This window comes from Plecotus auritus (genome assembly GCF_963455305.1).
Source record: "Plecotus auritus genome assembly, chromosome: 2".
Classification (NCBI taxonomy): Eukaryota; Metazoa; Chordata; class Mammalia; order Chiroptera; family Vespertilionidae; genus Plecotus; species Plecotus auritus.
In genome coordinates, this window is record NC_137771.1 from 12664706 (window position 1) to 12681267 (window position 16562).

General features: G+C 36.6%; 1 protein-coding gene across 30 annotated transcripts in view; it reads right to left on the reverse strand.

Annotated features, from left to right (window-relative positions):
• EIF4G3 (eukaryotic translation initiation factor 4 gamma 3) overlaps nt 1-16562 on the reverse strand; it is a 290494-nt gene that overhangs the window by 59915 nt on the left and 214017 nt on the right. For 15 of the 30 annotated variants that reach the window (XM_080657146.1, XM_080657145.1, XM_080657149.1 and 12 more), the window contains 5 exons: nt 15366-15612; nt 12161-12294; nt 9946-10059; nt 9230-9340; nt 3082-3252 (listed from right to left, as the gene is read on the reverse strand). In XM_080657146.1, the coding sequence (XP_080513272.1) occupies nt 3082-3252; nt 9230-9340; nt 9946-10059; nt 12161-12294; nt 15366-15612 (777 nt within the window). The remainder of the gene's footprint in view (nt 1-3081; nt 3253-9229; nt 9341-9945; nt 10060-12160; nt 12295-15365; nt 15613-16562) is intronic. The other 15 variants (XM_080657147.1, XM_080657139.1, XM_080657138.1 and 12 more) reach the window with 1 other exon arrangement.

The following is a 16562-nucleotide window of genomic DNA, read 5'->3' on the forward strand; positions in this document are numbered from 1 at the left end:
ATATACAGTACGTCTAATGTACTGTTTCAACACTTCTTTCTTAAATGTATTGAACTATTCCCTTCTAGCCTTAAATGAATCACTTTTAGCATTTGGTCCAGGAATGTCTTTCAGGTCAGCATGTACCATCTTTGCTTGTTCATACATCACTGTCTCAGAAATGGCTGTTACTGGCTAATTGCTTTTCGTTTATTCAAATCAAAAACCGATTTTCTATCTCTTCAATTGTCGGCGGTCATTTTTTATTTCACTCCCTTGGCCAATTTTGATGGCCTTTTTATGTTTTAAAATTTGCTAAGTGTTGATTGTTGATATTGCCAACAACAAAAGCATTCTCTCCTTTGTTGCCTGAGAGATGCTTTTTGTCATGCTGAGGTATCAGCTTGAAAGGGTAGTCTGTTTGAAAACTGAAGTTTGGTTTGACAACCAAGAGATTTTTTCTGTGAACAACTTAGTCCAGAACTGAACTGTTTGAGATAGGAGATTTCGAGAAATGAAGATTGGCTGTAATTGGAGATCTATTCATGTATATTAGATCATGTTCATGTAGATTAGAAGATTCACTATAGTTGTCAGTTTTCTCCAAAGTAACTTACAGATTTAACACAATCAGTTTGAAATTCCTAGTAGAGTTGTTCTATGTTGTTGTTTTTGTAGAAATCAAGAAGCTGATGACAATTTATATGGAAAGACAAAAATAAGGAGAATACCCTAAATAATTTGGAAAAATATAAAGTTCGAGGATTCAGACAACCTGATTTCTATACTTAGTACATAAACCTATTATGCAAAGACAGTATAGTATTGGCCAGAGCACAGACACAAAGATCACTGGAACAGAATGAAAAGTCTAGAAATAGATTGATACACATATAATGAATTGATTTAATTTTCAACAAAGGTGCAAAGGAAATTCAATGGAGAACAAATAGTCTTTTCAAAACAAATGGTACTGCAATAATATAGTGGTAGGAATGGAAGAGTTTTCTGAAAGTGGGGGCAATAATAAAACCACTGTTTTAACAAAAAAGAAACAGAATAACAATTAGCAGAGACATCAGTTTAACATGGGGTATACCTATGCCAAGAAGAAGAACAAAAATGCTACAAAAGAGAGGGAATGAAGCAAAGATGCTCCTTATTTAGAAAACTAGAGGCCCAATGCACGAAATTTGTGCATGGGTAGGGTCCCTAGGCCTGGCCGGCGATCAGTGCCTACCTGCGGGGCAACCAGTGGGGTGATGCGGGGCGGGGTGGGGGGGAGGGCACTTGCCTTGGCTGGCCTGGGGCCTGCGGGCAGCTCCTGCCTTGAGCATCTTCCCCCGGTGGTCAGTATGCGTCTTAGCGACCGTAGTTCTGCCATTCAGTTGATTTGCTTATTAGGCTTTTATTATATAGGATGTGTCAAGAAAAATAAGGCTGTATTGGCCTTAAAAAAGAAGTCTTTATTCTCTAATGAATTTACTTATTCACTAAAGAAAACTAATTAATGATAACTATGCTAATGTTTCTGAAATAAAAATTAATAATGGGGAGAACTCTGTTAACAGAGTAAAGGGAGGCAGATTACAAGTCACAACAAATGAACTATTCAGTAATCACAACACTGGGCAACACCTCTCAAAACTTCATTTTTCCTCATTTGAAAAAAAGAGACAATATATATTCCCTCCTTCATCAGTTTGAAGAATCAAATGAAGTAAGACAGTAATACGAGTGCCTTAAATACTAAAACAAGACATCTTCAATACTAAAGATCCAGCAGGAATTTTACCTATCTTTTATAAGTGATGTAGGCTCCTTATCATTAAGCATTTCACAAGGGAACTTCAGGGAGGGATGTAGAAGGTATTTAAAAAAAACTGTTGAGAAGAAATGGAGGGGAGGTTAGGTAGTTGATGTCAGTGAATCTGAAAAAGGATGCATGTACTTAAGAGACAAATGTCTGGAACAATCACTGCAGAGATGAACAGAGGCAAGAAGCCAAATAGGGATGGCTGCATGGCTTTGTGATGAATCAGTTCATCTTAGCCCTCACTTTCTCTGAACTACTTTGTTGATTAGTTTATTTGATTAACCAGTATTTACTGAGTACCTACTGCGTATGAGGTTCTCTGTTGGTGTTGAATCAAAATCACGATTTATAAGGCACATTTCTGATCCCACGAACATCATTACACTAAGTACCTAGGTGAGCTCCAGGAACTATGCTCAGTTCTCTATATTACTTCATTTAATCGTCACAACGGCCCTATCAGGGAGGCACTGTTGTTATCTCCATTTCACAAAGTGAAATTAAGACTAGCCTAACAGAACTCGCTTCTGTCTCCAAAGGGCTTTTGACTGCTATACTAGACTGCTGGTGATGAGAGGAAAGGTATATAAGGAATCAAGACACCAAAGAGTTGCTATGGGATGCCTGGATCGGGTACAAGTGTAAAGTTCAAAACTCTAGTTTTGGTACCTAGAAGTAAAAACATCCAAAGGAGATAGTAGAGGTAGCCCAGGGATAGAAACTTGCATTGTGCATCCAGCAAAAGATGGACCAGACTTTATATTATTTGACATACAAAAAAATTTGTGTGGATTACAGGAATTCTTCAATTTACTCTAAGGAGTTCTCATGACAAGATATGCACAGAAAAATACAAATAATTCAATTTTATTCCAAAAGACTTTAAAACAAGATGGGTTTCTTAATATTAACTTATTAGAAATGAAGGTCTGACAAGGAGATATAAAACAATTTATTAACAAGATAGACTCGTACAGAGTAAACACCAAGAATCTAAAAACACATTTTTAATAAAAGCAAATATTGATCTAGGCCTGAATGATAGAATCATATGATTGATGAGCCCTTGAGATATAGTGTCTGTTTTGAAAAGCACACACAAAGCAATTTCAAGAGAAAATGGTTGTATCCAAAAGGCTTTTAGAATAATGCTTACCTTATAATAGGATAAATTTATAAAAAAATCTTAAACTAAGATCTCTAAATATATTAATAGGGCAAGATGACAAGCTAAAACAATATTATTCTAATTCCAAAACCATGGTAGAATGTGCTTCTGTTCTCACCTGGGTTTTAATGTTCTCAGGATCCTCAGCTTGGCTGTCTCGTTTTTGACTGGGCTTCCAGGCGTTCTCTGCCTTTTTCAGGTGCACGTCTTCTTTCACAGGGACTGTTATGATCTTCCTGGGCTCTCTTCTCTGGCCAGGTTGAGATCTCCGTGTTCCAACATTCAATAACTAGGATAAGAATATTCTTTATTATATCTATACAGAGTACTTACAATTTACTGTCTCTGCTGTGCTGCTCAGGTCAAGCCTGCTGATCAAACCAAACACTTCTAGATGCAAAGGTGAGTATTAGGCACTCGATTTAGATGTGATCTTTTTCTTGGGGGAGTGGGGGTAGGGAGAGGAGGGCTTACAACAGCATCAATGTGATGTTCTCCACCACTACAATTTTAGATCCTGAAGTCCTAAATGAAATAAAGTGAAGTAAAATTATATTTGATAAAGCTGTTGTTCCTCACCAAAAAAGACTACCCTTAACTGAAGCTCTATTTTTTATTAGTTGTGACTTGGAACTGGTCACTTTGAATAACTAAAAAATTCACATGTAGATATAATCAGTTACAAATCTGCTTCAAAAACTGGGTTTCTAAACTTCCAGTGTGAAATGCAAATACAACCTTATCATGAAATTCTCTATAGCAAAGACACCCAACTTCACTGCATATGTTAATGGATCCCCTTTAAATTTGCTGGGCCAGAATTACTAAAGTAAGTCTTTCTTATATCATTAATAAGATCAAACTAAAATTGCTCCCTGAAAAAAATGTTTCCCTCTCTTTGTTCCTGCTAGAGTCCCACTGTACTCATTCTGTTAAAACCAATATATGCTGACATATGTAATACTTTCAACAATAAAGATTTAAAATAAATATATATATATATACATATATATGCGCATATATATATGCTGGCATGTCATACTGGTCATTAAGAATTGTTACTGCAAGATAATGAAGTAGGTTAAAAGTTGCATTCTGTGTATTAAAATATTCACAATAGTTGCTACATCAAATGCTTGGAAATAATTTTGCAACATTAAATATTTGGGTTGATAGTAACCTATGCTCCTACCAGATCTATTGTACAATGAGAGCCTTTACATTTTCTAATATAGCATTCTCTAAGTGCTGAGTAAATATTGCCATTAGATTTCAAGAGGGAAGAAAAAAAGCTTCACATAGCACGTGTAGATAAGAATCATATCTCACTTAATACCTCAATACTGCCCTTTTGAATTCATATAAAGCTTTAAGAAAGTAAGTAGGAACTTAAATGTCATGCTTTCTATAAAAAGACAGTTTCTGAGAGGCATGGTCTGAGGCCTAAACTGAGAAGCTTAAAGTCCTTTACACATTCACTCATTCTCAGAATTACTCTTATATTTCACCATAAGGGCACATGTCTGGATTGTGGGTTCGATCCCCAGTGTGGGGCATGCGGGAGGCAACCGAACAATGATTCTCTCTCATCAATGATGTTTCTATCTCTTGCTCCCTCTCTGAAAAAAAAAAAAAAAAAAAAAAAGTATCAGGATGAAAAGTTAGAATTTCTAGGCAATATACGCTAATTTGTCAAATATATCCAGCCAAGAACGCAGTACTAATGATATGATCTCAAACTATTTGGTAAACATTAAAAAAAACAAAGGTCGGATAAACCCAGAGGCAACAGGCGTGGTATAATGAAAGATAACTAAAGAAGATCTTCAGATTAAAAAAATTACCGACAGGAAACGGTTGCTAAACCAGATAGTACTACTATAACAATTATTTATTATGGGAACTTTGATCTGATAGCCCAGACAAAATAGTTCTATTAAGAAAATGCAGTAAGCCAAATAATGTATGGTTTTTATAATTTAGGTTATATTCTAGTGTTAATCCACTAGGGTTAATCTCTTTTTCAATGCTTGGATAAAGTTCAAATATACTATCACATTACAAGACATTTAATTTAATCCATGCATTTACTCATAAAAATTTGTTAAGGACAAGGTCTGCTGGGTGTAATGAAATGTTATTATATAAAAATCATGAAAGAGCATGATTTAGAGATACAATTTTAATCATGTTTAGATAAAGTCAGAAACTGTCCATTTCCAAAAAATACTGTAAGCATCAATAAATATGCCTTGGGATTTGAATCTAGAAAGTAACTTATGCCACATCTCTTTACTTGCCTCAAAACACATATGTGAATTTCAAAGGAACAGCATAGAGGTATGAGCTATATTACTAAATAGGTAACAACAATGTTTCAAAGGAAAAAAAGTTTTGAAAAGATAATAGTTATAAGCTGTTAGTCCAGGATAAAAAAAGTTAAAATTAAAACCCATGGCAAGTGCCCAAGACAAATTTTAAAATTGTGTTTCTATCTCTGGATAGAATTAATATACTGTTCACAAATATTTATCCAACTGTATTAAGCTCTTAATCAAATTTATTATACTTATAAATGCTTAACATGCTTAATTAATTACTGTCTAATTTTCTCATGTTTACACTCTGGGAATGAATTCACTGTTTGGAACATCAGTGCCTGGAAGGACTGTGGTGCAGTGGAGAAAAGCGGCAGATGAGAGATAAAAAAATCTGTGGACTCTTAAGTCTAATTTTGTCACTTATGAGTTAAGTTACTGTGAGCAAGTCTCTTAACTTTGTTGAACTTAAGCTTTCTAATGTATTAAATGCTTGTCCTATCTACAAAAGCTATTATGATAATCATGGAATGTAAAAGCACCTTAAAAACTAGGTGTCTTCATCAATATCAAAGAACAAAAAGAACTTTAAAAAAAGTGATATGTTGATTGGTGTAATTACCTTTAAACATTTCGTGTCCTGCCAGACCAGCGTGGCTCAGTAGTTGAGCACTGACCTATGAACCAGGTCAAGGTTCGATTCCTGGTCAGGCACATGCCCAGGTTCTGGGCTCAATCCCCAGTAGGGGGTGTACAGGAGGCAGCCAATCAATGATTCTCTTTCATCATTGATGTTTCTATCTCTCTCTCCCTTTCCCTTCCTCTCTGAAATCAATAAAAAATAAATAAATTTCGTGTCCTTTTAGTGTGTGTGACAATTTAATACAAATTGTCAAATGTTTAATATCCTTCAGAAGTTGCACCATATATAATGAATACTTATGAAAGGCAAACAAAATCTAGGATCCAGTGCTAAGAATTATGAAGTGTACAGAAAGAAATAAAGCCTGGTCTTCTTGCTTGAAGGACAGACAATCATGATTAACAGCTAGAAAAGGAACTTTAAGGCGTAATGTACTCAGTGTCCACAAATGTCACAACTAAAAGGAAGAGCCAAAAATTGGGGTTGATTAACTAGTAAGCCACATTTTTCTTTTCAGGTGAGTGGGAAGTTTAAATTTTTATCCACTCTGATATATATTTTAAAAATATATTAAATAAGAAATTACATCCATCTGTTTTCAAATTTAATATGTTGCTTTTATGTCATTCACAGACCATAATCTGAAATATCTCTGCTTGCCTGGATAACCAAAGAAAATAAGACCAATATTCATCCTAGCAATTTTTAAAAAGAGACAATCAACTGTTCCTTTAAGAAGAGAGGAAAGCATGATCCGAGCTCAGGAAAACATTGTCCCTAAAATTTTTATAATAGCTCAGCTAATCTCAAAGTTAGTTGAAATGTATATGAATGACAAATTACTAGTCTAGGTCTATAGACCCTTGCTCAATACATTTCTTTTGAGATACTGTGTGATATCTGCCAACAGATTACTATTAAAATACCACAACTGCCAAGTAATTTGACTTTTAAAAGCACCTGGGTGCTTTCAATTGCTATGCAGTTTACTGTCCAACAAAAGGGCTCAGTGGTTGATCTTCAACCCATGAACCAAGAGGTCACTGGTTCAATTCCCGGTCAGGGCAAATGCCCGGGTTGTGGGCTCAATCCCTGGTGGGGGGCATGCAGGAGGCAGCCGATCCACAATGTTTCTAACTATCTATCTATCCCTCTCCCTTCCTCTCTCTCTAGAAATCAATAAAAACATTTTTAAAAAGACCATTGTGTTGGAAAATTGTATGTAACTGCATCTGACTTATTAAAACAACTGCTATGCAATAAAAATATTTAGTAACAAGTCTGTTGTAGAAAATTTTATACTAAGAGTTATGGGTATTTAAACCATACTATGAAGCATACCTAGCAGATATTAAGATTTGGGATAGTAATAATTTATAATCCAATTTGGAAGCTGACAAAATGACTAGAGGTACGGAACCATAAACTATGAAGAGGAAGGCTGTTGTTTTTCCAAACAGCATTATTGATTGTTCCTTTATATATTAGATATAATAGCCTATGAAATTCCTATCTGTAACTAAGCCAATATATCAAAGGAAGCTGGACAAATTAAATGGAGAATATTTGTTAGCTATGGGAGATGTGGAACAATAATTACCTGCCTTAAAGCAAATAGATTTCTTTTGAGATACTCTGTGATATCTGCCAACAGATTACTATTAAAATACCACAACCACCAAGTAATTTGACTTTTAAAAGGATCTTGGCGCCTATCTGGCATGGCTCAGTAGTTGAGCATCACAGTTTAATTCCTGATTAGGGCACATGTCCACGATGTGGGCTCGAACCCCAGTGTGGGGCGTGCAGGAGGCAGTAGATCAGTGATTCCATCTTATCACTGATGTTTCTATCTCTCTCCCTTCCTCTTTGAAATCAATAATTTAAAAAAGCAAAAAAAAAAAAAAAAAAAAAAAAAGGCAACAGATTGCAATTTGGCTTTAAAATTAGCTTGTGCCGGATGACAGAGCTATTTAAAGAAGTGAATTAAACAATTAAAGCTGACCTTTTTGAAGACACTACAAATTCTTGATGATGGCTCATTTTCAGTCACATTACTTTGTATGCACCGAATAACTCATTTACCTGATATATGTAGGCATATAGATTAGTGGGCAAACATACATTGTGATGGTTACTTTTAAAATTCATTTTCTAATTTCAATATTTTAAAAGAGATATAGCTTATTCTCAATATTTCCTCTTTGTTATACCTAATTAGCAGACAATAGCAACTTGATAATGCAAAGTGACAGTATACACTAGAAGACATGTGGCAATACCTTTTGCAAGTAACATATAAACAAAATTGAGCAATATGACAACCACAGATGCTGTTAACCAGAGATTAATAAAAATGACATCAACATTATTTCAAATGTTTGAGAAGCAGAGATACAAATCAAAACAAAAACAAATGCTGACAGAAAAATAAATTTAAACCACCAAAAAGGAAAATAATGCTGAAAAATAAAGTATAAAATGGTTTCTAGAAAAGAAAGCTGCTTTCTAAGACTTTCTGATGAGGCAATTAAAATTCTATAAAAATTTTATCTTAGCATTTAGAGAATATACAGGTTAAATTTCAAACCTGTGTGAGAACAGAGTATTATACACACAGAGGTTTTTACATGGTGGTGCTCAATAAATAATATGCTTTAAATTAAGGAGATTTTCTGTTTTTACAAAGCCTCCATCACAGTGTATGCACTTAAATATTTTCAATCAGGCTGATGGCAAACAAATAATTCAAATACCTACAAAGTGACATTTGTTTTCAGACGGTGTAGTCTTATTTCCAAGCAGGTTTCAAAAGTTGCCATTACAGAAATAAAAAAGTGATGAGGAAATAAAAAGTGTCACTTTATAAAAATATTTTTACAAACATAAAATAGTCTTAAAACAGGGTGATCTGCAAAGGTACACCAGACCCTAAGCATCTCCAGAACTTGAAGTGCTCTCAAGCCATTCCAACTTGGGAAAAAGAGGCATTCACATCATTGGCAACTTTCCCCCATGCTTTCTGCAAGTCTACAAAGCATGGAGCAGGCTGAGCCTGCCAGACCCTGCACAGGGCAGTGCCCCAGCATAACTCCATTGGTGAGGCCACGTCCACCGCTGAAGAGCCTGCCACTAGGGGGTGTAAAGGCGATCTGCAGTGGACTAACACTGCACTCTTGTGTGTGTGTCATTTGTCCGTGTTTTCACTTCATGAGCTATAGTAGGTGAGAAATCAAAACATAAACTATTATAACATCATAAGCTATTGTTAAAAAAACCAAAACAAAAACAAGGATTCAGCGCACCCCTAGAGGCAGGCTCTTCAGGGGTGGGTGCGACATCGCCAGTGGAGTGCAAGTTGGGGCTTTGCTCTGTTCCAGAATTGGCAATCCATGCCTGCTCTGCACTTTGCAAATCTGTAGAAACAAGGACAAAGAATGATCATTAGCTGAAAGTCATCAGAGATCGCTACTATATCAGGACACCTCAGAACAAAATAGGAGCCCTAACTGGTTTGGCTCAGTGGATAGAGCGTCGGCCTGTGGACTGAAGGGTCCGAGGTTCGATTCCAGTCAAGGGCATGTGCCTTGGTTGTGGGCACGTCCCCAGTGGGGGGTGTGCAGGAGGCAGCTGATTGATGTTTCTAACTCTTATCCCTCTCCCTTCCTCTCTGTAAAAAATCAATAAAATATATATATTAAAAACAAAATAGGAATCATACTCAAGGTTAGCTCTTTTTCTTAACCCATTTGCAGGTCATTTCAACTGGGGGTGAAATATATATACACATATACATAAAACTTAAGGCCAAATTAATGTAGACCAGCTCCTTTCAAGTAAAAACAACTCAAGTGTATTCTTTATTTACTTTAATATTAGTTTGGAAAAGATAGTCTTCACCTCTTCTACTCTTCTTCCTGTTTAAAGGAATCAATGAATAAAAGCCGCTCTCTTGGCTTTAGACAAGATTCCATGAAGTCTTTGACAGTTTCTAATTGGGTTGTAGGGAACGTGCACTTACAGATACACCTCTTCCACCAGGGCTTTGCCTTCCAAAATCTGCAAAGGCCGGAGTAAAGTCTGGTCCTCGAGGCAAAACCCGAGGATCTAGAGTTCGCAATTTGGGTTGGTTGATCTGTATGAAGAAGCAAAGAAAAGCTTAACACAAGTTCCAGAGCATCTGCTACCACAAAGATAAAAACTTAGACTGAAGAGTTATGTCAGCTGAAATGGTGACCACTGGCATCCTTAGCCAGTGAAAGTCCAATCTAAACCTGGATAGCTTCTTCTGGGCTGGCCTTAGAGCCCTTCGGTCAATAGTGGTTTCTGATGCCCTGGGACTGAACAGGCCTAAAATTCCAAACGAGGCTAGACATAATCATTTAACTAGTCAAGACCAGTAGAATGACACAAGACAAACTATTTTGAGATCCTATAACTAGGGTCAAATTTTAAGGTTTTCCCCCAGCATATTCAAGACATCAGACCAATCTGCCTACGAGAATACTGCTATTGATCATTTTGATTTTGGTTTTGATGCTGCTGACTTATGACTAGAACGGCATGTATTCTGAGTGGACAATAAGTGTCAAAAGGAGATTATGTTTCACGTGTGATAACATTTAAAATCTCACTCTGTCTTGCCAATCTAAGTTACCTGGCTTTGTATAGGCATAGAATATGACTATAGACTCAGCAAAGCTAAGTAGCTCAGTGAGAAATCAACAAAAGATGGGCCAAGGTCAGAAACAGTTAAGGTAGGAAGACAGGAAGGAATATTTTCTAAGAGAATAATCTAATTCAGTGGATATAACAATTGCCCTCTGAAGTAGCCTTAAATTAGCACTGCCAATCAATCACTCAACTGTCCTCACATAAGTACCAAAGAGAAAAGACTTAGATAGCCACAGAAATAAGAAGACCTGTTACTATCAGAGTAAAGTAATACGAATAAGGTCTGGATAAACAGCTACTAGAAACCTCTGTCTTTTTAAATCTTCACCTGAGTGAAGATATTTTTTCCACTGATTTTTCAGAGTAGAAGAGAGGGTGGAGGAAGAGAAGAGAGAGAGAGAGAGAGAGAGAGAGAGAGAGAGAGAGAGAGAGAGAGAGAGACTGACTGGTTGCCTCCAGCACGCCAGGTATGTGCCCTTTACTGGGAATCGAATCACAACCTTCCCTTGTGCAGGCCGACACAGTAACCACCACTGAGCAATGCGGGCCAGGGTTAGAAATCTTAGTAAGAGGAGGATCTCAATCTATAAGATATTTACCCTCTACTTTGATTAGGGATTAATAGTTCCTCTTCAAAGCAAAAATATTTCAAGCTTCATCACCAGCACTGGTTCATCACTGATTTACAGGAATAGTTGGGCAGATAAACATCGGACTTCACTCTTTTAAATTTAATAAACATATAAAATAAACACTGACTGTACTAATTTCCTGTATGCACCATAAAGGTCAGATGTGAAGATAAAGGATGGCTATTTATATGCAGAGGATTAGACTAATCATTATAAGAATCTATTGGGGGAATTTTGAGATATACATTACTTGAATTATGTTGACTCCTATTTAAGTTTGATCTACCTTCCTAAGTTTTGACCTGCCCTCAATGCCATTCTAATTCCACACTGAAATTGCAGGACAGTGGGGAAAGAGGTTGGTATCACTTTCACTTTAGCTATATTAGCCCAACCGACAATTTTCACCACATCACTAAAAAAAAATAGCTATAATAAGCAGACAATTAAAAATTTTTAAAGCTTTATCACTCAAATATGGGTCAAACCCCATTATTATTATAATATAAGAAATCTGACAATCCATAATATTTAGGAAAACTTTAATTCTTAAACATTATACATTTTAATTGAAATACCATTTAGTCTTACAATTCCTAAAAATTGCTCATACTTCACATATTTGCACTAATAATAAAAACCCATTCCTGTCCTGGCTGGTGTGGATCAGCTGGCTGGGCGTTGACCTGTGTACAGAAAGGTTGCTGGTTCAATTCCTGGGTAAGGGCACATGCCTGTGTTTCCCGCTCGATCCCCAGCGGGGTATGTGTGGGAGGCAGCCGACTGATGTTCCCCTCTCACATCCATATTTCTCTCTCCCTCTCCCTTCCTTTCTCTCTAAAAAAAAAAAAAATCAGTAAAATATAAAAACACACACCAAGAAAAACAGTTCCCACCAAAAAGGTATCACTATCTGAGTACGCAGCTTACCTTGTCAAGAACTACATCACTGATGGGAGGCAGGCCCTCTGGTTTCTGTATGCAGGCTGGCATGAACTGGAAGTCCAACAAAAACTCCCTGTCATACTGCTTCTTGCCTTCAGTGTCAGCAGGCTTCCAGGATTCTAGAGAAAGGCATGTAGGCAGAACAAACTGTCTATGAGGTCATTATATGTATATCCAGTAAAAGTACAAATCAGATTCCAATATTTACTTTATCTCATCATAAACAAACACAAAGGAAATATTGAGCTACAGTCAGAAAATTCCATGTAAAGATTTTAAACTGTCATTTGTTCTTTTATTCCTTCTGGGTACCCCTGGATAGCAAAGTAAGCTGAAGTAAGTTGGTATAGGAACCATTCATAAACACATTAAGCAGCCTTTGGCCAGGGCCATTTAATCATCCTCATTAAATAAATTACCATGCCTATAAACAACTCAGAAATAAGGAACTTGATAGTACTCTTGGTTTCAGGGAAAAGAAGAATACTTTAGTTATTCACTTGGAAATGTTATTTTGGAGAAAAAAACACAAAACACAGTAACAAATAACTTATTTAAGATTCTGGCCCCAGTTGGTTTGGCTCAGTGGATAGAGACATCGGCCTGCGAACTAAAGGGTCCCAGGTTTGATTCTGGCCAAGGGCACATACTCGGGTTGTGAGCTCAATCCCTCCCCCCGCACCCTCACCCAGTAGAGGACTTGCAGGAGGCAGCCAATCAATGACTCTCTCTCATCAATGATGTTCCTATCTCTCTATCTCTTTTCCTTCCTTTTTGAAATAAAAAATATATATATATATATTAAAAAAATAGATTCTGAAATGTTTAAGGTGCTAGATAAAGAATTTTTATCCCTGACTACAGTTGAATCTGAAAAAAATAAAATAATGTACTTGCTGGCTGAGCCAACTAAACTGGAGATGCACGTATCTTTCTCTAAAAATCATGATACTAAACACTTCTTAGCTAATATATATTTTTTAATATATTTTATTGAATTTTTACAGAGAGGAAGGGAGAGGGATAGAGAGTTAGAAACATCGATGAGAGAGAAACATTGATCAGCTGCCTCCTGCACACCTCCTACTGGGGATGTGTCCGCAACCAAGGTACATGCCCTTGACTGGAATTGAACCTGGGACCCTTCAGTCCGCAGGCCGACGCTCTATCCACTGAGCCAAACGGGTTAGGGCTCAGCTAATATTTTTAATATTAACACTGCTTTTCTACTATTACTATTGTTAAAGCTATCATTACTTATAACCCTACTCTCATTATATAAAGTTAAAAATTTTTTAAAATTTTTATTAAATAAAAAGCAAGTCGCAATTTTTTCTTCTGTTTTTTGTTTTTTTTTTTAATATTTTTTAATTGACTTTTAGAGAAAGGAAGGGAGAAGGAGGAAGAGAGAGAAACATCAATGTGAAACCGGAACATTGATTGGCTGTCTCCTGCATGCCCCCCCCCCTGGGGAATCAAGCCTGCAACCCAGGTATGTGCTCTGACAGGGAAATGAATCATCAACCTTTCGGTGCATGGTGCAATGCCCAACCAACTGAGCCACACTGACCAGGACACAATTTTTTTCTTTTAATTAACAAAACTCTCATCAGGCATCAGCTCACTTCATGACAGCACATTAGATCCTTCTTTTATTAGTGGTTCCTAATGTGTAGGTCATAGACTTACTGACCGTCTGTGAGAATTTTACAATTTTCAACCAAATCTTTATTAGCATATTATATTCATTAAAAGGTAGTTTACTGGAAGGTTGTGTACATTACAGGAGTAAAAGGCAGTTGGGGCGTATAGTTGTGCACTTTTTCCTTGCCAAACTGAAATATAAAAATATAATCCACAGTCCTAAAAATGACAACAGTGTCTCAATTTCCTGAAGGATTGGTGGTGGCCACAAATGCATGGTGATATGATATAAACCTAGATCTTTAGAAGTAATTTCAGAGTTCTAAGGTTAAAAAAAATTATAATCGCATAAACCTACAATTTCATAAAGACCATTAGCAGCAGTAAGTGCAATATATTAAGGGAGTATCAATCAGTGACTTTCAAACATTTTTGACTACAACTCACAGCAAGAAATATAATGACTTCATGACTCAGAACAAACATAAATAAGTTTCTGAAACAATATTACCCTTACTACATGTAATGTACTGACATTTTCCCCCCTTTAATCATCACCCATGGATATGTTTTTCCAACTTTAGAGGGAAGGGAGGGAAGAGAGATATTGATTAGCTGCCTCCTGTACTGGCCCAACTAAGGATTGAATCCTCAACCTAGGGATGTGCCTGACTGGTCTTCAAACCCATAACCTTTTGGTGTACAGGATGACACTCCAACCAACTGAGCCACCTGGCCAGGGCCACACTAACATTTTCTACTCAATTTCCCTTTTAAAAAATTGTTGGTTTTAACTACTAAATTAATTTCACAACCTATTAAATGGGTTTAAATTATCAGTTTGAAATACACTGGTCTAGATTATTTCTGAAGTCTGATATCTTACATTCAAACCCTACCTCAATGCAGAAGTCACTCCAGATTTGGCATACTAAGAAAAAACTTCCCTTACCCCAAATTTTCTATCAAACGAACCACGATTCACCACCACACCAAATATCTCCACATCCTCAAAGTCAATCATGGATACATAGTATTGGGACAGAAGTTTAATATATTTGATGATGTCTAAAGCTGCAAGATTTTCTCAGATTTATCATATATTTCACAGGGCACTTCCCATCCTGCAGATGCTCAGTGATGCAATCAGACTGCCCCTGACTCATTACTGGAGTTCAAGCCTTGTGAAATGATGAGTACACTCTCAAGGGACATGGTCATATCTGAAATATCCCTTTCACAATAAAATTAAATGTGCTTTGTTGAAGTCAACCAGCCTACAGCTGACGGATTCTCTTTGCCAGCTGCACTTTCAATGCCAGTAAAAGCAGAACACTAGCATCAGATATCACTTCCATCAACCTAGAACTCTCTGGATTTGCTAATCACTAACTTTTGCATGCTGATCTGTTCTTTAAATACTACCCTACGATAAGCTTCTTCCTTCCATCCACTCTTTCACTAGAAAGAGGCAACATTTCTCTAATGCTGCAGTAGAATAAAGGGAAAAAGGAAAGATGTACACAGGAAGACAGGATACACTTACCTGGTTTAAATGGGAATGTGACCCCTTCACCAGAACTATCAGTGGAGCCTGAATTAGCATCTATTCCTTCACCCTCAGAAACACTCTCAGCACCATTACGTATAGGCTCAGCTTCTTCTCCATTTTCTTCCACAGCTTTCACTTTTTTTAGGTCTGAGGAATCTCTCTCAGGATGAAACCCTTGGCTCATTTTATCCTGCTCAGATTCAAGTACTTTGTCACCTGAAAGTTCCTCTTCAACTGTAAGCTAAAGCATAAGTGAACACAGAGGTTATATTTTTTTCACTGTGTGTAAATACACCTAAACCTCTTCAAAAGCATAGGAAAACATGTCACTTAAGATAAGGATGTCTGTGTGCAGCATATGGTACTAGAAAGGTAAGTTTACTTAAAAACACTTTTCTCATTTCATCTCCTGGGATAGTGCAGATAATTCAAATGGCTACTGCAATGCTTTAACATGACTAATGAAATCTAAATGTACCAAAGATTAGAATGGAAAGAACTGTTAATCCTTGGCCCTTGAAGGACATGAAACAGTCCAAATCAGGAATCTAAATCAAACATGCCTACCCTTACCACTACAGCTCAGCAAATATAAAAAGAAACACTACAGGGTATTTTTTGTGCTGTCCTCTGGTGGCAAAATAAAGTTCAATGAATAGTTTAAAGTAACTAAGTCCCACAAAGCTAATCATCTCTCATTTTACAAGGACACCATTTGTTAGGTAAAATCTATTTTGTTTATTGATTCTTAGAATACTCTGAGACTGTGACCTTATTCAAATCACGTATGGAAAAATGCTTGAAATGTATCCCTTAGGAAGTAATCTGGGTCCTGGTGCATCCTGACTACTTTTAAAAAGCAAAATAGGATTGAGTTACTCACCATAATAGTTTTCACTATTTCATTTTAAGTTATCAAAAAATGGATTTCTTAAGGGCCATAGGAACTATCAAAACTCCTGAGGCAAAGTTCTCCATGAACTTTAAGTCTCTTTCTTTTTCATGAAGGTAAGCACTCTGAAAATAAGCCTTTGAAAAAAGTGCTCAGAGGAAATAGGCATTCCAAGTGATAAATTTGCACGAGGAGAGCCAAAAAATAGCACTCTGAACTGCTTCAACAGAAAGTTGTGTAAAAAAATGTCATATACTCCAGAAAGTGGTTGCCCCAATTGATTTATGAAATTATGTTTA